This window comes from Sebastes umbrosus, chromosome 11 (assembly GCF_015220745.1).
Source record: "Sebastes umbrosus isolate fSebUmb1 chromosome 11, fSebUmb1.pri, whole genome shotgun sequence".
Classification (NCBI taxonomy): Eukaryota; Metazoa; Chordata; class Actinopteri; order Perciformes; family Sebastidae; genus Sebastes; species Sebastes umbrosus.
This window is the reverse complement of record NC_051279.1, coordinates 5802268-5827537: the sequence shown is the minus strand read 5'-3', so window position 1 is coordinate 5827537 and position 25270 is coordinate 5802268. Positions and strand designations below refer to the sequence as shown.

Here is a 25270-nt window from a genome sequence, read left to right as displayed (position 1 = left end):
CTGCTCAGGTGTTCTGGGAGTAAAGCTGGCAGGTTGCCCTCCACTGTTAAAACAACAACAGGATCTGACTGGAGATGGAACAAAACGAGCTGCAATCGACTATTTACCAGACTTTTTTCTTCTTCTTCTTCTTCTTCTTGACATGCAAACATGTGGCGTGTAAATATGAGAATGAATGAGTGTGAGAGCTCTCTCTTCCTCCCTCTCTCTCTCTCTCTCTCTCTCTCTCTCTCTCTGTGTCTCTCTGGAGAGCAGCGCGTCTGAGAGGAGCGGCTGTAAAAACCAAAGTGGGGCAATGAGACAAGCTGCGCCACAGCTGGCAAATCATCGATTTGAGCATCAGAAAACGGGGAGGGGCGGTTCGTTTACCTGCCACCCCTCCACCCTCCTCTCAAAGCAGGCAGCAAACCCTCCTCACATGCCTCTACTCCTCTCCTCTCCTCTACTTCACCTCCGCTGGTTGCTCGGTTTGCTCTTCATTTCTGCGCTCCATCCTCCGTGGTGTGCGCTCCTCCACAACTCCAACTCCAACCTCCTCCTGCAGCCAGCAAGCTTTCTTCTTCCTCCTCTTCCTCCTCCTCCTCCTCAACCACAGGACTTTTGACTTTTTAAAAAAACAAAACAGTTTTTTGTCCTCCCACCAGAGCCTATTTTATTTTTGGATCTCTCGTGTCGTGGAGCAGAGACAAGAGGTTGCTCAACTTTTGATGGAAAACAAGAGGTCGGACGACTGCTGACTTTAAAGGTACGATATATCCCATATATAGTTCATCACTGCTGACTTTAAAGGTACAATATATCCTATATAGTTCATCACTGCTGACTTTAAAGGTACAATATATCCTATATAGTTCATCACTGCTGACTTTAAAGGTACAATATATCCTATATAGTCCATCACTGCTAACTTTAAAGGTACGATATATCCCATATAGTTCATCACCAAATCTGTCTCTTTCTTTCACTCTTTGCATGTGTTTTAAAATCACATTTTTATTGCATGACTGGAAAAATAAGGTGCATCTCTTAAATGAGTCGGTTTATAAATGAATTAAAAGCAATTTACAGCTTCGAAATCACTTAAAACCCACACAGACCCAAAAGTGGCTGCTAGGATTTAATATTTAGAGGTCGGACGACTGCTGACTTTAAAGGTACGATATAGTTCATCACTGCTGACTTTAAAGGTACGATGTCTCACATAGTTCATCACCAAATCTGTCTCGTTCTTTCACTCTTTGCATGTGCTTTAAAATCACATTTTAATTTTATTGCATGACTGAAAAAAAATAAGGTGCATCTCTTCGGGGATAAATGAGTCGGTTCTAAATGAATTAAAAGGAATTTACAGCTTCGAAATCACTTAAAACCCACACAGACCAAAAGTGGCTGCTAGGATTTAATATTTCATAAAGAAGAAGAGGAAGAAAAAATATGAATGTCATGCTTAATGGTAAATATAAACGCATGCATTTTAGAACTTTTTATTATTTTTAAATGTGCAGAAACAGGCCTGTGCCATTTCCGCACGAATAAGCAGCAGCGCACTCGTGCTATTCGTGGGGTTAAGTACATCCATCTCCTCTAATTCATTTAACAACTTCTTCAGCGTGCAGCCAGAAGTGATGCTGCTCCTCACCTGAGGACTTTCAGGTTCAAAGTTGCTTGAAGTTCTTATATTTTTCTCTCAGATTATGAAGACATATTTTTTTGCATCTTGTTTGTCAGGACTTATAATTTTCTTTTTACTCATTATAATGAAGTGTGTGTGTTGACACATCAAACCGCTGACATCACACATCTATTAGAAATGCTGAAGCTATTGCAGCTCCAACTGCCCATCCACTTTTACTACTTTTTATTAGGCCATTAGAGCCACTTCATTTATTCTCTCCATATACTTACTATTTAATTACGTGTCAACTTGCTTCAACACTTTTATTGCTGTAACATGAAGTGTACTCTCAAAAAAAAAAAAAAGGTGTGATGGACTCATGGAAACAAACAGTTAATGAATTTATTGCTTTCTTTCTTTCTCTTTCTGCATGACTTGGTGTGAGTCAGTCACATAGATGTGATGATACAGAGATGGTGTAGTAATGCTGTCTGGACTGCCTTGTGGCTTTTGTCACAGTGCTGATAAAGTAATTTCAGGTAGAACCAGACCTGTATGTGTGTGTGTATGTGTGTGTGTGTGTGTGATAAGCAGTTATGAGAAGATGTATTGACATGTTAAAAGTGCGTGGGCACTGATGTTCTGTGGTTTACAGGTTTTTAAAGGTTTCAGTCTCTGCTCATTTAGAAAATAGCTGACAGTTCACACACCGGCATGGCTACTCTGATTATTTATATATATATATATATATATATATATATACTGTCAGCACAAATACACTCATCTAATGTAGACTAGAGTTTGTATTGTGGGTATAATCTGCCATGAAGATTATATTTGCTAATTTAGCCGTGGTGCTCCGTGAAAATGATCATAAAGTGCAGAGAAAATCACAATAAAATCCGGTGTAGAAGGTCGCATTAAAACTTGATCAGATAATTAAAGGGCATATAATCGGTGTCAGTTAATATCTTGCTGTCGGGTCGTGTCGCTCACGTAAGATCACGAGGTCAAGCATGGCACCTCTCTATGGAGGAAAAAAAAAACAAAAACAGGTTATGGCACAGCAATGGGTGAGTTTCTCTCCTTTTATCGTTGCAGATCTGTGGCAGTTCAAGGTGCTGTGGCTTATCTGGTCAGTGCCTTTTACAGCAATGACACGCAGCCCTTTTCCTGTCTCAGGCTGCCATGTATCACTTCTTGTAAAAAGTCTTCAGACAAGACGAAAGCCTCAACGGCAGCTTGAAACAAATACTTCTCGGTTTTACTCCTCCTCGGCTCTTCATTAGAAACCACTTTTTTTTTTTAGTTTGTGGTTGTTAAAAGTGGCACAAATAAATGCTCGAATACACATCCACAGTCAGCCTGTGTAGCGAACATGTCAACACATAAACTTGTTTGGCAGCAATGATAAGAATCAGAGGGCGATGATGGCGCCAGGTCACACACATCCAGCAGTAAACATCTGCCGTAGATTATTAGCGTGTAATTAATTCCTTTGAATGTGTTCACAGTTCTTACAACAACCATTAGGAAGAAGTCTCGGAAAACACCTCTGAACCTTCTAACTTTAAGGTTTAACCTTGTTACACTCATTTTCTTTCCCCTCAGAGCTTAGTTTTGTTTTCATTACAACTAAGCGAAACTAGTGCACGCTGCATTTACTGTACTGTAGTAGTGTACTAGCAGGAAATCAGCTTCTCACAAACAGTGGGGGATCTCTCGCTGCCTATTCCTTTTAAATCCCAGCGTCTGCATCACAACCTCCTTTATTCATCAGGTCGGCAGTGTGTGAACTGCAGGACAGGAGGGGCGACGACTTCTGTGCCTCACCGGTTAAACCTTGTACCCCTCCAGTGTCGAGCAGATTAGTTAAACCCAGCGTCTGCGTGTTGGCGTGTCGAGCTCTCGCTCGGTCTCAGGTTAACAGACGCTGAAGAGCAGGTTGTCAGAGGAGAGCGAGAGTAGACGACAAAAGTTTGACCCTGAGAGACCAATTAGTGTGCATGTTGGAGAGAGCGCAGGTTGTGATGTCTTTTGTTGTTTTTGCGGCTCAGAAACGATATTAAGAATGCCTCATCACTTCGATTTAAAATTGAATTACGCTCTGAATCATCAGTTTTTATTGCTTACAGGAAAATAAAAATGTCCAGGGGAAAGTGTTCACTAAAAAAAGAAACCTCTATATGTTTGTAACTCTGTCTTATAGCTTTGAGTTGGAGTTTTGAATTCCTGCATGCCGGTTATTAAAACCCCTGCTGCTGGGTATTTGCTGGGTGTTTAGAGCAGGGCTGCGCCTCACTTTGCTGAGACTGATATCTCGGCTAAAACCATTAATCGTCTTTCTTTACCACCTCGATAATTATCTCTGTAGCAAAATAACAGCTCAGCAAACAGTGAAATTATACCTGTGGTAGGGAGCAGAGTAAATACCTGTTTAGCTGCCAGCAAATGTATTTATTAGACTGTCGCCAGTAAATAAGAGGCCTGTCTCGTTTTTTAATGTGTGGCTCTTTGGGGATTCCACCCCTCCACAAACCACCCACCCCTCCTCTGTATGAAATAGCTCTGTTATGATTGCTAATAGAGGAGAGAGATAACAATGATTCCCAGCGTCTTTTTTTTTGATGACATGTTGCAACTAGTTTGGAAAAAGAAAAGGTTGCTGTGTTAATAGGGACCGCTGCATTCCAGGGCTCAAAAAATGTAAGAAAGCCCCCCTCCGACAGTTACAGACATACCACCCTGGGTGGGTGCTTAGTGTGTGATTCGGGAGTTACAGCTCATTTTGTCATTATCTGGAAAGTTCTTTATATAAATGAAAAAGAAGGGAGGAGGGGGGTTATGTTGTCCCAGTCCCAGCATGTTTGACTGCATTTATTCTGGCATATGCTTTGCATACTGTTGATCCAGATTCCTTGGCTTAGCGATAAAAGCGTCACATTGTTTTTGGGTCCTGACAATCAGCCCCGTTCGTCAAATGGGTTGGCGTGTCCTCCCCGCGAGATAAAAAAACCCAAAGTCCGTCATGTCGGTTTTGTCACGCTTTTTACAAAAATGACATCCCTCCTATGTTCGATTTTTTTTTTGTGTGTGTTTGTTTGTTCTTGTTATTTAGCGCGCTTCATGCTACCATGGCAAATATAATTTAAGCAAGCGTATACATCTAAGTTTTCACGATTCAAATCACATTATTACAGGTCTCATCGTATGTTTTTTTTTCTTGAGAGGAAAAAAAAAACTCATTGTCTTTTATTCCGATGCTTGTCTTTATCCAATCTGTGTAGGTTTTTCTGAATCCTTTGTTCGGAGAGGAAAAAAAAAAAGAGCGATTTAGAGGAAAGCGCATCCCGCTAAGATCAGGTTGTTAATACCCACCCACATACTCCAATGAAACAATTTCAACAGATACTGTATTCTCTGTCTGAGTCTCACACACACACACACACTTGCCTTATCAACTGTTTTGTTCGTCAGAGGATGGATGATGCGTCCTTTGACGAGGGATTAAATATGCAAAGAAAAATATGTAGATAAAGAACCGCATCCTTAAGTCTGCACCTCTCATTCAATACTTCTGCCTAAGCCTCGATATTAAGAGCCGTCTCCCCCCACATGCTCGCATCCCATCGCTCCTTTCATCTCAGCGTAGCGCCACTTCTCGCACACTGTGGCGAGTAACACCATCCCATCACCTGCCTTCGTTTCTTTTAACACTCCCAAGAACTCCCCACAAGGCCTGGGCTGCCGTGTCCTTCACCGAGCAGGATGTGGCAACCTTTCAGTCTGTCCTCTGTCAGCGCCACAAATCCATCTTCAGGATCTCATTCTCTCTCTCTTGCTTACACACATAAAACACACTCCTGTATTTCCATAGTTGTTTATTTGTTGCGATCCACGAGGCAGAAATTAGAGTTTAATTATACGGTCAGGTGATGACCGGAGTCCAGCGAGCAGTGACAGGAAAGTCATTTATTTAAAAATGCCCGTTGATTGTTCTGTGACTGATTGGTTTTAGAATTTGATAAAGAGAGCGAGAGAGTGAGGAGGTGATGAACAATGTGGCGAAGGTTCCTCTTGTAGCTCTATTCCTGTGAGGAAGACTGACACGGGCCTTACCTGACCTCGCTTGGTGTTAATTACGGCTGACGTCGACCTGATGACACGGGAGCCGACTGCAGTGTCAGGGTTCAGGCCGAGGTCCGGACCCTGAGGCCAGATACCTTGTTCGACACGGCGCCGGAGCACGCTCGCCGCCACTCAGCGGATGTACATGTGTCTCTGTGTGTGTGTGTGTGTGTGTGGCGTGCATCTGCGTGGGAGTTGCATTGTGTACAGTGCACACCACACGTCGTAAGGGGTGGGTGTCGAGAGCTGAGAGTTACGATGTGAGAACAAGGGGTGTAAGTGGAGCGCTGGTTGTCTTGAAAAAAAAAGATGTTCGTCTTCCACGGCGACGCACACACAGACCCTTCGAGGCCCGACCAGCGTTAGGCCTTACTGTCAGCAGACCTGAGGTGGAGACCACTCGCTCCGCTTCTATTTCTGTCGACTTCATGTGATTATAAAACAATTAAGCACTTAGGAGTCGACTCTCAGTTCATTACATCCCCCCTTGTTCTTTCTTTCTCTCCCCTCTCCCTCCTCCCACACCGAAGCGCGGACATTATGAGAAATGCAGAAATCACCTTATTTCGCCAGTAATTGAAAGCCACACTAGATGCATGAGAGGCTAATGGAAAACATGGAACTAATTTGATTTGGAGGATATGTTCATTATGGAATATTTAGTCTATCTGTGTGCTTAACTCGTAACAACTGATTAAGCAATTTTTCATGGTCCTCAGATGTGTTACGAGGAAGAGGAGTGAACCTGGGCTGTGTTTTTTGTGCAACAGTTGTGCAGGAAGATCAGTCATTTAAAAGAAAGGTGTCGCTCACAAACAGACGATTGCATTTCTGAGAAGACAAAGCGGACAAAGTGATGACGCATTATGCCTGTAACGCCAGATTTCTTGACTTTCCATATTGTTTTTTTGTTGTTTTTTGTTTTCGTCGCACATGTGTTGGTTTAGTCTGGAGTCTGTAGCGCATTTTGAAACTCCTTTCACCACATAATGACCTACAAATGCCAACGGCACTAAACAATAGTCAAAAACCTCCCTTTTGCATTAACTCCCTCATAATGAAAAATTAAAAGGGTAATTGTTAACACATAAAATATGATCTACTTGTGCATCAATCAGTGCTTTTGTTCAGATTTCATTTATTTTGTTTTGCACGGCATCTACTGTACACGTCTTCCTGTACATCACTGAGGTTCATCTGTGCACCCACAGCGATGCAGGCGTGTTTTGACATGTTCCCAGACACATTATTAAATCCTTTGCAGCCTCTAATAATACCATTATGTTTACGTGTGTGTTTTCATTGTGGGAGACACTTGCAGAAAGAGCTCAAAGTCAAACCGGTGACAGCGCTTAGCCCCATGCTGTTCGCTCAGACTGGATGCGCAGACTAATTTGTATTAGTAATCCAAATAATCGTATTAATGCCCATTAGAAGCATCACGAGTGGCGAGCATGAAGACATCACAACACCTACGTACAGTAAGCGATGGCGCCGGCTTTCGCCTGACAGTAAATAAAGACGCTTCTCGATGTTGAGCCAACAATAATGCATTTTCTTATTCATTTTTTCCCCCCTTTGTGTGATGATTATTGGTGTCCTTTTAAAGAAATAGAGATAATATTTAATTCCTCCTGAGACGTAAGCGTGTGGTTTAAAAAGCAGATGTGTGAGCTGATAAGTGTGTTATGGTGTAAACACACAGTACCTGTGGTAATACACACAGTGAAGGTGAAATGTATCTGCGGTGTAATGCTGACTCCTGACATTTAAATCTGAGGTGTCTTTTGTTGCAATTTAGCATCCAGTCTGTCATGTTTCTCATGTCGTTTTTCATATTTTCTGTACAAATGTAGCCAACAGGCACAGGATCTCGGCTGAACAATTGAACGTACTGTATCTCCCCGACACAAAGCCGCACCGGCGTGTAAAAACCCACCTTGAACAGAGCTAAATCTGTATTCAGCACATGATTAGAACAGCACACGGCTAGTATTTTTAAACAGGCTTTCTGTGTTTCAAAACCCATTTTTCCCCTCTTTTCTGTGTGATACAAAACGGTATATGTTAATTGATAATCAGCAGTGTTGATTCAGTGGTGCATTCAGTGCAAATCTGTGCCCTTCTGGATGTCAGAGGGTTTTCACAGCCGCGTCGGTGCCAACCTAGCTGGCAGTGCCGGCACCTGTTGGCGGTGCCAAGGCCTGGCAGGGGTTATCGATGCTCTCTGATGGTGCCCGACAATCACAGTGGAAATGACTGCGGCTGCTTGCGTCATGCCAGATAGAAAAGAGCATTTGCCGACAATGGCTTGCTTTCACCGTCGCTCCTATTTTCCGAACGCTGCTAACTGCGGCCAAGGAAAAAACACACACAAAAAAAGGCAAAGAGAGAAACGGGAGCTGCAGTGAAACATCGTGTAAAACATGTCGACGTAGGAAACATGTCAACATGCAGAATGTTGTGTAGCGACGGCGTGCAGGTCTAGGTGATGCAAAGTGATCCGGTGGGGAGGTTTTGGGTGTGTGTGTGTGTGGAGGGGAGGGGAGAGCTGCAGCCTGTCTGTGCGATTCATGTTACTACATATCACAGTGACACCAATGGACCTGAACAGTACAATGCTGCACATCCTTTTTAGAGACAAAATATTACGTGATATTCCATATTTCTAAATAAAAAAATATAAAAAACAGGATGATTTCTCTTTAATGCACCTATCGTGTAGCAAAGAGCTCAAGATAGACTGCAACTTCAACATGATTCATTTTTTGAATTTTACTTTCATGTCTTAAGTGACTTTGTGGAAATTATTGTCACATTTTTCATGTCGGAATGAATCTCTGAAAATATAGTAATTACTCCCCAGTTTGGGTCCTTTATTCAGACACACAGCAGAGCCATTTAACCACACTGCACACCGCAGCTGTGTTTAGCACACAGTGCTGGCAGCTCCCTGAAACCCCGAGAATGGTTAAGATAAGAATTGATCACTGAATCTGTGCAGCAGCTTCTTCTGCTCGTGAATTCAAACATGTCGGGGTCTTATATATACGAGCAGTTTCAACGACTACTATTTCCTGTTAGAATAAAACCACAGATGTGGGACCCTTTTACAATGCAGCCGCCCCCTCAAAACTTACACCTCGCGCTAAACTAAGGTGTCAATATTGCAAGACATTGTTCCATCTCAGGTCCGGAAGGGTGAGTTTCACATTGTATTATTTTTTCCGTTAAAAGCTTCACCGTTGGCCTTCTGCTGTGAATTTCTAATGCAGCATTTTTTGGACACAAATGTCTTTTTGAAATGAACAAACTTTTGACCTCACATGGGTGGGTGGAACAATGATTTGGTCTCACAGCTAGAGGTTGAATGAGAAGTGTATCTGTATTTCTACTACGCAGTGATACACCATCACTTCTTCCGTGATTGGTTCTTTGATCTGTTCCAGTTTCAGACATATTGTAAAGGGACTCCAGTAAGATTTCCCCTAAAAACCGAGCTGCAAAAACACCCGTAAATCTGAATGATTTTCTCATCACAGTTCTTCCGTAGAGTTTCTTCACCATGTCGTCGTCACCTTACGCTGGTTACTGTCGAGCTGAGCTGAGAAGCTGTGGCGTTGCATTGTTTATGAAACAACAGCTTTGTGTGAGACGATGTAGCGTCGCTGTATTTGTGCTCTCGCACAGAGCGAGTTTATGAGCCCTGCAAAAGATTTATTAGTAAGCAGCACGTATAGAGTGTTATGTAGCATTTCACACGAGCCTGACCTTCCACGCTCAGCTCACAACCTCTGGGTTCGTCGTCGCGATAGAGGTGTACACACACTTCCTGTTTTCTGTTGGTTTCCTGTTTTTGTTCTTACACAACCTGGACGGACGCGCTCGTTCGTTTTCGTTTGATGTGGATGTTGGTCAGAGGTATCGGATCACATCGCCGCGCCTTGCTTGTTATAAACCTCTGTTGCCAAAAACAAAAAGCCTAATGTTCAATCTGTGGCAGTAATGAATTAATGAATACGTCTTTGGTATTGCTTTGATCCTACATACTATTTATATATCAGTATACTTCATGTGTGTGTGTGTGTGTGTAAAAAACATTTCCCTTGTGGTCTTGACAATGACCTTTGCCTCACACTCTCACCTCGCTGGCTCGTCATATACCTAAAAATGGAAATACATCTCCGCCTCACATTAGCAGACAGCATTGGTGCTTTTTTTATCACCTATATGTGTGTGTGTGTGTGTGTGTGTGTGTGTGTGTGTCCACCACATATTAGTCTGAGTGTCAGAGTGAAACAGTTATTATTAGGCCACCTTAAGGTTAGGTACAAACACCATACGAGGCGTTTATTGACAATATCAACAGAGATTACCTTGTCTGATATTTTTGCTCGAGAGCAACAAAGCCCGCCAGCAGGGAGAGGTTCATGAAATAATTACAAAATAATGACAATAGCTCGCACGTCAACTTGAGAAAACCTTCCAGCTTGCTATTGTTTGCAGAGATTGTGTCGCTCTCCAGCCTCTAAACATTCCTCCTTTCCTTTCTTACCTCGCGCTTCAGTTCGTCTTCCACTTTGACAGTTCAGGGTTCTGTTGACAATATCAACAGAGATTAGCTTGTCTAATATTTTGGTATAATCCAGTTTGACATAATACAGTAAGACTTGCTATGTAGGTAAAGTATGTGAGGTGGGAAATATCTGCCATCTTTACATTGTTTGTTTACTGACAAGAACATAGTGTACATAGATGCAGTGTCACATATTATATTATAGTATATAACTACTTTTTTAAAGCAAACATTAACACTAGGTGCTATTAAACTGACCTAAATTATATGAAAATAAACTCCCTTTTGAAAAAATAGAATTTATATGCTCTCTTTGGTGATTATATTATGTCAGAATATATGTGTTTTACTATATTTACAACGCAATAACTAAATATTAGATTGAGTAATCCTTGCATCTTGACACTGAAAGCAGCAGGGATAGTGTGAAGGACAATAGAGCCTTCCCACTTTTTAAGGCTCATAAATATTTATTAGTGTAAATTATTGCCATGAGGTGGTCCTTTTAAGAGTTCAAGATATAAAGTAATACCTATATAAATGTAGAACATATTCAGTATTTATTATAGTCCTGGTCTAAAGAATGAAGTCATATATAGTTTTTACCATTTGAACAACCCATTTTTTTAGGCGTAATGATTTGTGATTTGTGATATTAATTCATAGCATACAGTTGTTTCAGTGTGTTAGTATGTGGGAATGTACAGTATGTGTATATTGTCTTATTGTGATCAGGTGTTGTTGTTTGCTACTGCGGCAAAACCAATTTCCCCACTGGGACAAATAAAGGTCTTGAACTTGATATATAATAAGAAGTAAGTCTAACAAACTCTTGTTAGTTAAAATAATGTTTTTTTTAACTGATGTAAGTTACTTGAGGTTTTGGTGTTACCCACAAAGGTTGCATTTGGTTATGAAAAATCAGTTTCTTTTTTTTCCTTTATTAAACCTCACTGTATTCAGTGAGAACGAGTAGATATTGTGTTGTGCTTTATATAAGAGTATGCTGAATAGAGAGTGCAAAAAAAGTGGAAAAAAAGCGGATAAATCTAGTGGCTGAATGTTATTCAATTTTATCAATTGCAACTTTAAAATGGACTAGCTTTCACATAAAAAGCTTGTCTGTAAATGCAAAAATGTATTTTGGGGTACACTTTAGTTTATTGTTATGGTTTATTTATTTTTCTCAGTCAGAACTGACTGGAGGTCAAATAGTTCTCCTTATACCTTTTTGCTATTTTGGACCAAATCATGTGTATGAATGTGAAAAAAAAATTAAAATAAAAACTATTTTTTGGGGCAAAAGTAAATAAAAAAACCCCCCAAATAAATATTTAAGATTTGTGTAATATTTTGTAAAATAAAAACTATTCATTGAGCAAAGGTAAATAAAAAAAAAATAAAAATACATATTTAAGATGTGTGTAATATTTTGTAAAATAAAAACTATTTATTAGGCAAAAGTAAATATATAAAAAAACAAATAAATATTTAAGATGTGTGTAATATTTTGTAAAATAAAAACTATTTATTGTGCAAAAGTAAATAAAAAAAAATATATATATGTAGGGTGTGTGTGTTGTGTGTGTGTGCGTGCGTGCACGTGAGCATCTGTGTGTGTGTTACTCAGTAATAAATGCAGGACCGCCTCACTCTAATCAAGCTGATTAAAAATTCCTGCGCGCACAGCCGGAAATCGCACCACCACCGTTCCTCCTCTCTCTCTCTCTGTGTGTGTGTGTGCGTGTTAATGTGTGTATGCATGAGTGTGTGTGTGTGTGTTTTCTCCCCCCTTCACCACTTTTCTTTCTCCACTTTTATTTCTCTCCACCAGGACTTTTTTCCTGTCCTGAGACACGGCGGAGGGATTTATTTTTTTTATTATTATCATTATTATTTTATTATAAGGGGGATTATTTCTTCCTCTCTCACTCCACCAACCCAACACACACACATTCACCCCCTCCTATCTTCAATTTTTTTTTTTTTTTTTTTTTACCCCCCTCTCTACTGAGCAGCAGCTCGGCATTAGAAATGAGGAGGAGAAAGGGAAAGCACAAGCAGAGCAGCAGAGAGAGAGGAGAGAGGAGAGAGAGGAGGAGTGATGAGTCAATACAACTAATAATTTAATGGGGACAGAGAGAGAGAGAGAGAGAGAGACAGAAGAGAGGGAGATATAGAAAGAAAGAGGAGCTCCGTCCGGATCCACCAACCAACCAACCAACCAACCAGCCAACAGGACACCTCCTACTATCACTACTCTGATGCATCCACAGCAAAGCCTTATTCTAATGCTCGACATCGGAAAGTAAACCGGCACTTTTTGACCCCCTGTTTCGACATATCGTCTCTGCACATCGTCGAGTTATTATCATGAGGTTTCAGTCTGCAGCCGGTAGTCAAATCCAAGCTAGAGCCGACAGACGTTCAGCTATTTTTCTGCGCGTTTATTTATTATAGCGTCGGAGGTTTATTATCATTAGAAATTAGAACTGTGCGTCCGAGAGGTGCGTCGCTTCTTTTCTGTCTTCTACTGGCTGGATGATGTTGTGGTGCGAACTAAAGCAGCAGAAGTAACCGATTTCGTGTTGCTAAATGTCGGTGCCGGTTCTTCTTCCATCGGTATCCGTGTTTTTCCTCCAGTTGGACGGAATCAGCTAACGGACACAGCTCCATTACGCACTCACAACACACACTCAACACACACTATATTACCAAATGTTCGCCTGTCTCGGTCCATCTCGACCTCGTCGTCTCTCGCACAGAGCCGGCTTGTTGTTGTTGTTGTTGTCTCCTCGCAGCACCGCCTGCAAGAGCCGGAGAAAGCGTCTTTTTAAGCACTATTTTCTTTAGATTTGCTGTCATGCACACGTAGAGAGAGAGGAAGAGGAGTTTTTTCTTTTTCTACCCTGGCCAAACTTGAAGAAGACGCTGGTGTTATATATATATATGCTCCCAAGTGCTGCTGAAGTGCTGCGATTCAGGTTTGGAAGATTTTGTTTCTCACTCAACTTGTCCTCCTCCTCCTCCTTCTTAACTCTGTGTCCATAAACTCCTCTTTTGTGTGTGCGTGTGTTTTTTAAGGTCATTTAAAAATCCTGACCTGGATCCTGGACTGTGTATCTGGATTCCTTTTTGGCCCCCTTTTATTTTGTGGGGGGAATTATTATTTGCCTCATTGCATGTTATGAATGGAGGAGTTCATGATCTTTTGCATGGTGGGGGGGGGGGGGGGGGGGGGGTGGGTCACTCTTTGACAACAGCATTCATGTTCATCAGCATTTAACCTGCATGCAGAAAATAACTACTTTTCCATTGCAGTTTTATGCCATTTAACACATCTACGGTGTGCAGGACAGATACTAATGCACACAGTGCACTTTCATAGACTAAGCTACTGGAGTTACCCTGCACTATACTCACTTTTAACAGTCTCTTCTGCACTATATTCACTTTGTTTTAATAGTCCTGTATCACAGCTGTTACCCTGTTAACTCTCTACCTCATTTCTCATCCCACATTATATTCCATATTTGACATTTCTTAATCCCCTGGTCTCTACTGTATATCTCCTATATTTTATTATTCAGCACTATACTCACTTTTAACAGTCACTTTTTGTACTATATTCACATTTTTAATAGTCCTGTATCTCAGCTGTTACCCTGCAGTATATTCACTTTTAACAGTTTTCTTCATCTCCTTGTATTTTTTATATCTGGTATATTTTTTTGTACTTTGCACTACTAACTTTTTTACTGCCTTTTTACTAACATGTTTTGCACTATGGAACTGTGATGCTGGAAACTTGAATTTCCCTCGGGATCAATAAAGTTACTATCTATCTATCTATCTATCTATCTATCTATCTTAAAGTTTACTCCGGGGTGAGTTCAAATAATGTCTGATTCGTGCAGCTTCAGCCTCAATCAATATAGCTTTGTGTCTGCACTAAAAGCACCTGTGGTTAAAGCTGCCGTATAGAGGCTCCTCCATCTTTTCCTTCCTCTCTATATATCTTTAACTTTTTGATGATTGTCCTCATGAGTCAGCAGCTGTCTGTTTTGAAGTTTCCAGAAGCTGCTGCCTCTTTTTTTCCCCCCATCATCCCAAAGTTGTGAACTTATTCCTTTCCATGAATATCTTCCGCTTGCTAAAAATCTAAAAATAAGTTCACACCTGTAAAGTCATCATGTAACTGACTGTGTGTGTTTGTGTGTGTGTGTGTGCGTGCGTCTGTCACAAACAAAAATGACGTTGCGGCCTTTCGCCTCCCTTCCCCTCCGAGCTGCGTCATGAATGTGAAGCCACACGAAGTGACTCAGAAACCGAATTACGTTTTTCCCTCCCTGCGTGCGCCGCAGCAGAACCTTGTTCCTTGAACTGCACTGTATTCATTCAAGTGGAATCTCCCAGCAAATTAATGTGTTTGCACTAAAAACTGGGGCTTGTTTGCCCCCTCTCGCATGGGAATCTCTAGTGGGACACCCATACATAATACATGTGTTGAAAAATGGGAACATTACAGCGGCACGAAAACGTCACCGTGGCCCGAGTCGTCATAACTGAAGCGAATTGACAGTTATTGCCGTGTTCTCAGAGGTTTCAATTACTTAAAGCACATTTTCTTTTTTGCTCTATAAAAACGTCCCACCACGTCTTCACGTCAGTGACATCAACACAAAAGATTTTGTTCATTACTCCCCTCGTATCACGTTTCAGTGCTTTCTTTTATGCCGCACACATATCTTCTCTCCGCTTGATGGCTGAACGGTTCTGCGTTTGTGTCTCCCCAGGTGATAGTGAGCAGAGGTGCTGAGAATGATGGACCATCTCAGCGAGGCGTGTATGGGCAAGGAGAACTCTGACCTGGTCAACAGCATGGCAGAGGCCAAAGCCCCGCCGGCCAAGCTGCCCCGGCTGGAGCAGAACGGCAGCCCCCTGGGCCGGGCCAGGCTGGGCAGCACCGGGGCCAAACTAGCCGGGGTCCCGTACAAACCCACCGGCCACCTGCTGAAGACCTGCCACAAGAGAGGTAAGAGCGAGAGAGTGTGTTTTATTTAGTTTTGTCATTCATTCAGCAAAATTGCCAACTAGTTGCTGCTTTCAGCATCTCAAATGTGAAGATTTACTGATTTTCTCCATTTCATATGATTGCAAATTTTGCGGGGTTTGCACTGTTTATTGGACAAAACAGTCAATTTGAAGACTTCATCTTGGATTCTGGGAAATTTGAATTTGAGTCGATGAATTGATTAATAGATTTTATCAAGCAAACATTTGCTTCTCAAATGTGAAGATTTTTGCAGCTTTTCTTTGTCTCATGTGATAGAAAACTGAATATTTTGGGTGTTTGAATGGTTAGTGGGACAAAAAAAAGCAATTTGAATATGTCGCTTTTGGCTCTGGGAAACTGTCATGTGCATGTTTCACTATTTTCTGACATTGATTGATTCATTGACTGACTATTAATTGAGAAAATAATTGTCAGATTAATCGCTGCTGAAAATAATCATTAGTTGCAGTCCTAATTTCTGCCATTTTCTAGACTAAACCATTAATTAATGAATCAAATAATTGACAAAATAATCAATGAAGGAATCTACAAAGAAATTATTTGGACTGTCCTCGACGAGGGATGCACCGATACCGATACCAGATTGGGTATCGGGCCAATATTGACTGAAATAGCTGGATCGGTTATCGGTGACAATGGGGCCGATCTATTCAATTCAATTCTATATATTTATATACAGTAATATATGCATTATATACTGGAATTTTAATTCCTGTTTAAGTTTTGACCAATCTGTTTCTGAATTATAATTCCTGTTATTTTGAAGATTTTTTACCGAGTTGCTGATGTACGATTTATTATGTACATAATTAATAACAATTCAGTTAATTTACATATATATGAATTTATTTGTTACATTTTGTTTTACAAAGTTAGGAAAGCAATGTTTAAGTCAAGCCTGATGTTGCCTCACACATAAAAGAAAGATCCCAGTCACTTCCACACAGTGAGGCTTACAGCTTATTAATTAAACACTGGTATATGATCGGTACTCGGTATCGACTGATACCCAAAGCCCAGGTATCGCTATCGTTATCGGATTGAAAAAAGTTGGATCGGCCCCTATCGCTATCCTCAACTAAAGAAATTCTTAGTCGACTAACACTCGATTAGTTGATTTAGTCGACAGGTCTGTAAAACTGAGTTTGTCCACAAAGAATCACACTGAAACACCACTTTAAATCTTGTTCTCCAGAGATGTGCTTCTTATAAATACGTCATTCAGCATTAAAAAAAACATAAAAAATGACTAATCGACTAAAGAAATCGTAGTCAACTAAGACCGAAACGACTGATTAGTCGACCAAGAGGGTGCAGCCCTACTAATTATGAAACAAATATAGTTGAACTAACTTTGTGTGTGCCTTTGTGCACGAGTAAGAGAAGAATAAACCATGTAAATACTGGAAAGCTATTTAAATGCAGTTTAAATAGACCCCCCTCCCACACACACCACCTTCCACCCACCGCCACCCCCTGCACGCTCTCCAAAACTCTTAAACTCCTTTTTACAATGTCTCTTTACACACACACACACACACACACACACACACTGCACACACTCACAGTTATTTGCCCAGACAATAGCTAATAGAAGAGCACAGTGAGAATTATTCCTGTGTCGTGCTACATGGCGCTGTGTCACCGCTCCTCTCTCTCCGACCGCAGCCCTCCTGCTCCGACATTTGTTTATTAAGGGAAAGTTTCAGTCCTTTAAGAGCCATTCTTGTTTAAAGGGAGCCTTTACTTTGAGATTATGACATAGCTTTTTAATATAACTGGTGTCGTCTCGTGAAAAACACGGCGGGCAAAGCTATCCAAAATATGAACCTTTTTATGATTATGTTCTTTTTTGGGTGGGTTGGAAATGAGTTTAAAACCTGCAGGTTCGGAGTTGTATGTAATAGCACTTGGCAGCTACGGCTCGTCTTGTTTGTTTGTTTGGCTGGTTTGGTTTTCTTTGGGCAAGAGGGACTCAGGAACTCTTGGAATGCGGCTGTGTGAGTGTCCTCGGATGGGCCGTTTCTCTTATTTGCTCCTTTAATCTACGTGTCGCGCTCCAGCTGAGAGAGCTTAATTTTTCACCTTCATCATCTCTGCTTCTCTTGGCCTCCTACGACGCGTGTTCCTCCAGGCCTCCTCATTGCTCTCCCCTCCTCTCTTCCCCCTTTCCCTCTCGCCATTTTTTTGGAGCCTCTTCCTGGGTAAAGGGTGAAGCAGCCGAGGGGAGGCGGGCGACCCGCCGCGGAGGCTTCGCAGAGGGCTCACAGTGGGCATTGTGTCCGAGCCCGAAACAATATTTACCGCAGCCCTCTCTGGGCTCCCTGGAAACAAAGCCAGTATTGATCCCCCAAATGAACCTACACAGCAGTCTTTATTGTTAGATCTTTATCTATTAAAATCAGGGGAGGAGAAAAGCAGCTCTTTCAGCACATTCCCTGGCATCTGTCGGCTTATTGATTGTTTTGCCAGAGCTGTGTGCATCTTCTGGAATGCCTGGGATTGGAAAATATTAGAATGTGAATCATTTTAATCGGCGAGGACGATAAATGTACAGAAATGTGTTCAGGTGATGGAGACATACTGAGAAAGTAGGGCAACAGGCCACCTCATGAACAGTGTAGGATTCATGTAGTACAGTAAGCAATAGATACTCTCCATCAACACTTTGACAGCATTTCCAAAAGGCCACGTTGAACCTTAAACTTCCTTAAATTTCAGGGATGTTATTTTAAAAAATGGCATATTGGGTGATATTTGCACAGCGGGTCGCTTGAACATTCGGCAGTCTTTGGACAAGGATTGCTCATTCCACCTAACAGCAGAGCCACTGTTGACACAGACTAGTAAACCTCAGGGCGCAGAGGTGGTACGGGATTTGAAGCACTGCATCATGGGAAGATGATATTGGGTTGGCAGGCAGAAGGAAAGGCTGTGATCCCAGAACCTTGATAGTGAATAAACACTTGATTGTGCCAAAAGGAAGACGTTTTTGTGGCTGCTTTTCACACTGAGCTTTAGGTGATAATTCTCTCGATAATACAGACATTTGCTTATTAAACTCACAACAATCCATAGTGCAACATCTCTGTAATGTTATGGCATCATCTCGGAAAAACTAAGGGGGAAGATCATGGAAAGCATTTCTAAATAAAACAAATGCAGCCTCTGAAATTGTGCACCCAAGCAGCGTTTGATTCCCTGCGTTGATGTGAGAGTCTGGCACTGAGACAAAGAGGTGAGGGTTTAGATAGAAATAGCCCTATAAAAGATGAAAAATGTCTTTGTGGTCCAAACTCATCCTATAGTTAATTTCTGTCCAGTACTTCCACTCAGCAGCGATCTAATCACTCACTCATAATCCCTTGACACTCAACCTCAGTGTAACTTAATCGCCAGCGCTAAATATTAATCTGGGCAAACACACAGAATACTGAAGGTCAAAGTTTGCATGTGAAGAAATGCGAACCCCTTTTCGGTTCTTACTCGTGTCTCTGCTGTGTCCTCAGGCAACATGCTGCCCGTGTTCTGTGTGGTCGAGCACTACGAGAATCCCATGGATTTTGACAGCAAGGAAGAGCACGCCGAGTTCGTCCTGGTGCGCAAGGACATGCTCTTCAACCAGCTCATCGAGATGGCCCTGCTGTCGCTGGGCTACTCCCACAGCTCAGCGGCCCAGGCCAAAGGTAACCACCCATGTCGCTCGCTGACTCTCATCACAAATCTCTTCATTTACTTCTCTCTTCTGCCACTTTTCTTTTCTTTTGCCCCCTTTGCTTTATCTCTCTAATGCTCATTAGCGTCTTCTCTACAGCGTTTTCTGACATCCTGCTACTTCTGGACACACTCTTTATGCCTCACTCACACACACACACATGCTACACACACACACACACACACACACACACACACGCACACACACTGTGACCATAATAGCCTACCGGCAGCAGATCTGAAGCCACAGTAACACATCCTGACACTGATCCCAGACAGGAGATGCTCAAGTCACACGCACATTCCCACACAGGTGTATGCTCGTTCACACAGTTTAAATGCACACTAAGATGTTTACACGCACATCCACATATTGTGCATGTAAGAAAGCAACACACACACACACACACACGCACACACACTCTCATACAGTATATATTTATATACACATACACTCAGTGACTCAGTGGGTGGGAGGGGCAGGTGGAGGAAAGGGTCTGCTAATTGCACTTGAGCACACGCAGGCCGAGGGTGGCTGGCTGTTTCAAGGTGCCTCTTAGCATGCTCTTTTATTATAGCCTGTCCATCACACTTACGCGCACACATGCACAGACGCACGCACACACATCCCAGTCCACCTCTCCCATAAGTTTACTTCCTGCTGTGTGGGCCGCCACTTGAGTTTCTGACTTGGTTGTTGGGATTTCAGTGGCAAATAGAGTATATGAGGAGCATTTATGGTACCAAAATGCCTGTAGTGTAAATGCACGTGGCTTTATTCATACTGTGCATGTGTTACTGTTTTAAAATAAAGTAGGCTGTCAATAAATAAAAATATTCAATTGCATGATTGTCCATAGTTAATCGCGATTAATCGCACATTTTATATCTATTAAAAATGCGCCTTAAAGGGAGATTTGTCAAGTATTTAATACTCTTATCAACATGGTAGTGGGCAAATATGCTGCTGTATGCAAATGTATGTATAAATCTATTATTGGAAATCATTAACAACACAAAACAATAACAGATATTGTCCAGAAATCCTCACAGGTACTGCATTTAGCATAAAGAAATATGCTCAAATCATATCATGGCAAACTGCAGCCCAACAGGCAACAACAGCATAAAGTGGGCATGTCTGTAAAGGGGAGACTCGTGGGTACCCATAGAACCCATTTTCGTTCACATATCTTGAGGTCAGAGGTCAAGGGACCCCTTTGAAAATGGCCTTACCAGTTTTTCGTAGCGTTATTTATCCTCCTTTGCCACAAGCTAGTATGACGTGATTGGCACCAATGGATTCCTTAGGTTTTTTCTAGTTTCATATGATACCAGTATCTGAGCCCGCTACAACCTAAAAATCGCAAGTTGCGTTAATGCGTTAAAGAAATTAGTGGCATTAAAACAAATTTGCGTTAACGCGTTATTATCGCGTTAACTTTGACAGCCCTAAAATAAAGTAATTCTTTTGTAGTTATGCAGCTTTGTGACAGCGAGCTAAGATACTAAAATGGACTTCGTGCTGATGTACTCTCTTCTGTTTTTATGTTTGCTCTTGTGTCCATTCTTGTGCTTTTGTGTGTCCATGTTCACGTGTGTGTGCATATGTGCCTCATCCAGGTATGATTCAGGTGGGGAAGTGGAACCCCGTCCCCCTGTCATACGTGACAGACGCACCGGACGCGACAGTGGCTGACATGCTGCAGGACGTCTACCACGTGGTCACGCTTAAGATCCAGCTGCACAGGTAAGAAGAACACACACACACACACATTTCCCTTTACAGTATATACTAGAAACCAACACACTTGCATACATGTGTACCAATCCAAACTGTGTGTAGGTGTTCATACAACTATTTTTTTTTACCTGCCTACCGCCCACTAAAGTGCAGTGTCATAACCTTAAACACACAAACACACACACACCAGTATTGGATTGCTTTAACACACACGGAGGCACAGTTTTACCTATTAGTCTTCCAACGCTCACACACACATAGCGCGTCTTGTATGCCCAGAGGCAGGTGCCAATCTGCCGATGCCCTCTGCATGTTTGATACTGAGAATAGCTCTATTACTCACACACAACAACAGACTGACCTCTCACAGGAAATGCGAAAAAAAACATTGTAAAACTTCCTCACATAATGGTGCTAAAGAAACATTGATTGGTTTATTTGTCAATTTAACCGTTAAGTGATGGGAACACAGATACCATAGTAACGATTTAGCTTATACTGGGATGAACGGTCAGGTAGATTTATCTCTTGTAGCTGCTCTACATTTAAACGGTAAGTGATGTTAACTAATGTGCAGATAAAAAGGGCATTTTTTGCACTGGAGATTGGTACAAATGATATATGATAGCAAGCACTACTTTAGCTCTTTTCATAAAAATGAATCAAATGAATGTAGTGGGCAACTGGAGACTGCGCACGGCTAAAAATGACTCTGCAGCAGATGAATACTCGGTTGTTCACCTGAAATAGTTCCATAAATAAACCCCGGCTGCACCGGCTATTTAAAGTGAAATATACAGTGTTCCTACTGAATCTACATCTCATACAATAATAAAGACTAACAAGCCTCTTACATGGAGAGCTGCTAGCTGTCTTGTGTCACCATATTGTATGCTAAATGCTACTCGGTAGGAGTGAGGCTTTCGTCGTATTTATACACGCACAGCGAGAGCGTACGAGCATTTATAGACGTGGACGCAAACAGGCTCGTATGTGCTCATAGGCACAACGACACACACGCACTCACAGTGGAGTGGCACTGGCGTGGAGGCTTGTGCCAGCTGCTGTTCCGACTCTTTTTCTACCTCGTTCTGCCTCTTCCTTCTCTCTCCTTCTGTGTCTCCCCCCCCCATCGTCATCGCCACCACCACCACCCACCTCCACCAATGAAGCACTCACACACACACACACACTGACTGATGTGAACACGTCCACCAGCCAGAATATACAGAAGGTTGTGTTTATTTCCGGCATGCTAGCCTTGAATGCATGGATAGCTGTCTTTTTTCTCCACTACCCCTTTCCGTCTCTCCCTCCTTCCCTCCTCTTGCTCACTTCCTTCTCCCCAGAGGCTTCCTTAGCTGCTGGAGCAGTTTAAGGTGTTCTGGAAAATCCATTGTTTGTGTGTGTGTGTGTGAGTGTGTGTTGTTCTTACAAGCAGATGTTAGCCTCGACCGTTGCACGCATTCTTTTTTCTATTCCGCTCTCCTGTTATCTCCTCACTCGTAACGTTTTCCAACACACCAACTGACAGATTTATGGACACACAATGTCTCATGCATTTGTACACTCATCACCCCTCGCTCAACGTCTCTCTCGTGCTTGTCAAGTGTCAAGGCAGGTTTTAACGAAATTCAGCGATACATGCACATATGTCTCGCTCACGAGAAGTGAACTGGACCGGTGCTCGGTACACGTTCCTCCACCCACCATGTAAATATATTTCTCATTTTCAAAAACCCAGAAATCGAGAGTGTTTCTCAGGTAGAGCTGAATCCCTGCGGCACACGACTCCATAACACCAGCTCACGTCAAAGCCAATCTCTATGTGATATATAAATCTATTTTGATTTTGCTGCATATTGTTGTCAGTATTGTTATTGTTTTGTATTTGTTTTCCCCTTTTCTCTCCCCGCCCCGCTATCCCTTCAAACCCACCCCCACCCCCCAACAACCCCACCCCACCCGCCCCGACTGCTGCAGAAATCTAGCCAGTAACACCTTAAATTGTTTCGCCGAGCACAACGAGCCAGGAAGGTAGAAGTAACACGAAATAATAGTCGCCACATGCAGCTGATGTATAATTCATGCATCAATCGAGCAGATGTGTTGTATAAAGTAATTAACTAATCAGAACAATCAGGAGAGAGAGAGAAAGAGAGAGAGAGAGGGAGAATATGAAAGACGGAGAGAGAGCGAGGCAGGCAGAGAGAGAGAGAGAGAGAGACAGAGCAATCTCCAGATGCATCTGCTTGATGCGCCAAATGAAATCTGTCTGTCTTGGAGGGGCGCTTGCAGCAGGAAAAAAAGAGCGGGAGCCCGTGTGTTCAGCTCTTCTTTCTCTCTGGTTTTCTCTCTCTGTCTCTACCGCTCTGTCTATCTGATTGTTCCAGTGATTTGGCCATTTCATCAATATATATATTTTAAACAGGCTTGGACTACTAGAGGTGCACCGAAAGCAATTTGCGTAGGCGATTTCGATTTACGATTTTTTCAAAAAGTCAGATTTTTGCCGATTGCGATTTTCTTTTTAAGAACTATAATTGACAGCAAGGCTCCGACCTAACTTTTTATACCACTGTACCAAAACATAATTTCAACCATCCCAAAGTCAGTGTAAACCATCAACTAAATGTTATCCTTTGACTTTGTTATCGTCATCTACAGTACAGTGGTTATTTGCATAAAACACACAATTCAAATGATGAGGAAATAAATGATCGTATTTATATTTAAATATTTGCTTTGATTAAAAAAAAAATCTTGGCATTTGTATTTTTAATTATGTATTATAAGCTGCTTCGAGCTAGTGTTAGGATTTTAAACAGGTCATAATTCCCTCTCTAATATCTATTTCATATTGCTGTGAAAACATCTCCTTCAAACAACTGGATTTATTCAAGTTTCTCGGCAAAAACGACATTTTACAAGGTTACATTCGCATGCATCACGACAGCGTTATAATTTACCATCGTCCAATACTCAATACTCTACTTCTACTGAGTAGAACTTGAGCGCGTCATAATGCAAGTCAATGCGACCTCCGTTAACGTTAGCTGTTCAGCTCCATGCTGGTCACTGATTACTCTGAGCAGCATCATGGGAATGAATTACAATATAATAAGTCTTTGATTAAGTTAGTTGTTACAAATATTTTAAGATTGTTCCTCCACAGCTTTATTTTGGACTTGCAGTTGTCACAAATTGCGATCTTTATGTTTTCTTCACTCACCCTAAAGAACTAACACACCGACGATACGTTGTGTGTTTACCATGCGGCACGTGTGTAAATGTGATCGGCAAAAAATCAGAAATTCAACACTCACCGGTCATGACCGATCAGCTGAAAACTGTCCAATCGATCCGTGCATCTCTAGCTTGGACTGTTTTAAACCTCTGATATAAGTGTTTTGTTCCCAAATTGCCAGCTCTCAACAGAACACATCACTAGTAGCTGAAACAATTAATTGAAACTCTATCAACAATTTTGATAATCTATTAATCGTATTTTGCTTCTTTCTCTGATTCATTATACATTGAATATCTTTTTGGGGTTTTTAACTGTTGGTCGGACAAAAACAAGCAATATTAAGACGTCATTTTGGGCTGTGGTAACTTGTGATGATCTTTTTTCACTGTTTTTCGACGAGGACTAAACTATCAATCGACCTTATAGAAAAACTATTCGAAAGAATTTTTCGATAATGACATTAATCTGCACTTCAGTCACTGTTAGGGTCCGGCTGTTTAGCCAGATTGAGTCAGTTTGAAATCCAATGACGTTGGACGAGGAACTGTGTTGCGGTCTGGTGTCTTAAAGATTCTGCAGGATAACTCCCCTCTCATACTCATGCCTCAATAGTTGTTTGGGTCAAATTTATTTCCAGATTTAAAGATTGGTGTTATTACCCATTTGCTCCATATATCAGGGGAATGTCCAACACTTACAATCAGATTAAATCGTTTTGATATTGTGTTGCTGAATTTGTGGCTTGTGTATTTTATCATTTCATTTAAGATACCATCAGGGCTGCTGGCTTTCCTTTTCTATCTTTGTCTCTTCTCCATCTGAATTGTTTCTCATGCTCTCTCCTCTCTCCCCTCTCCCTCTACATCCCTATCTCCCCCCCCTTCCTCTCCCCTCTCCTCTCCTCTCCCCATCTTATCTTCCCTGTCCCCCTCCGCCCCCGTTTGTCTCCTCTCTCTCTCTCCACAGTTGTCCTAAGCTGGAGGACCTGCCGCCCGAGCAATGGAGCCACTCTACAGTAAGAAACGCCCTCAAGGAGTTACTCAAAGACATGAATCAGAGCTCTCTGGCTAAAGAATGTCCCTTATCACAGGTGCTGAAGCCCAGTCTGCTTATTTAAAAAAAAAAAAAAAAAGATTAACGCCCAACCCCAACTCCCCTGCTACCAT

General features: G+C 41.8%; 1 protein-coding gene across 10 annotated transcripts in view; it reads left to right on the top strand.

The window, feature by feature from the left end:
- The first annotated feature begins 302 nt into the window (after window positions 1-302).
- Window positions 303-25270, top strand: part of LOC119497118 (DNA-binding protein SATB1) — a 72453-nt gene continuing 47485 nt past the window's right edge. For 2 of the 10 annotated variants that reach the window (XM_037784989.1, XM_037784981.1), the window contains exons 1-6: window positions 11856-13303; window positions 15116-15354; window positions 18906-19082; window positions 20734-20860; window positions 22838-22891; window positions 25071-25194. In XM_037784989.1, coding sequence (XP_037640917.1) covers window positions 15141-15354; window positions 18906-19082; window positions 20734-20860; window positions 22838-22891; window positions 25071-25194 — 696 coding nt within the window. In that variant the 5' untranslated portion in view covers window positions 11856-13303; window positions 15116-15140. Of the gene's footprint in view, window positions 746-1127; window positions 1155-11855; window positions 13304-15115; window positions 15355-18905; window positions 19083-20733; window positions 20861-22837; window positions 22892-25070; window positions 25195-25270 lie in introns of those variants that run through there. The other 8 variants (XM_037784984.1, XM_037784980.1, XM_037784987.1 and 5 more) reach the window with 8 other exon arrangements.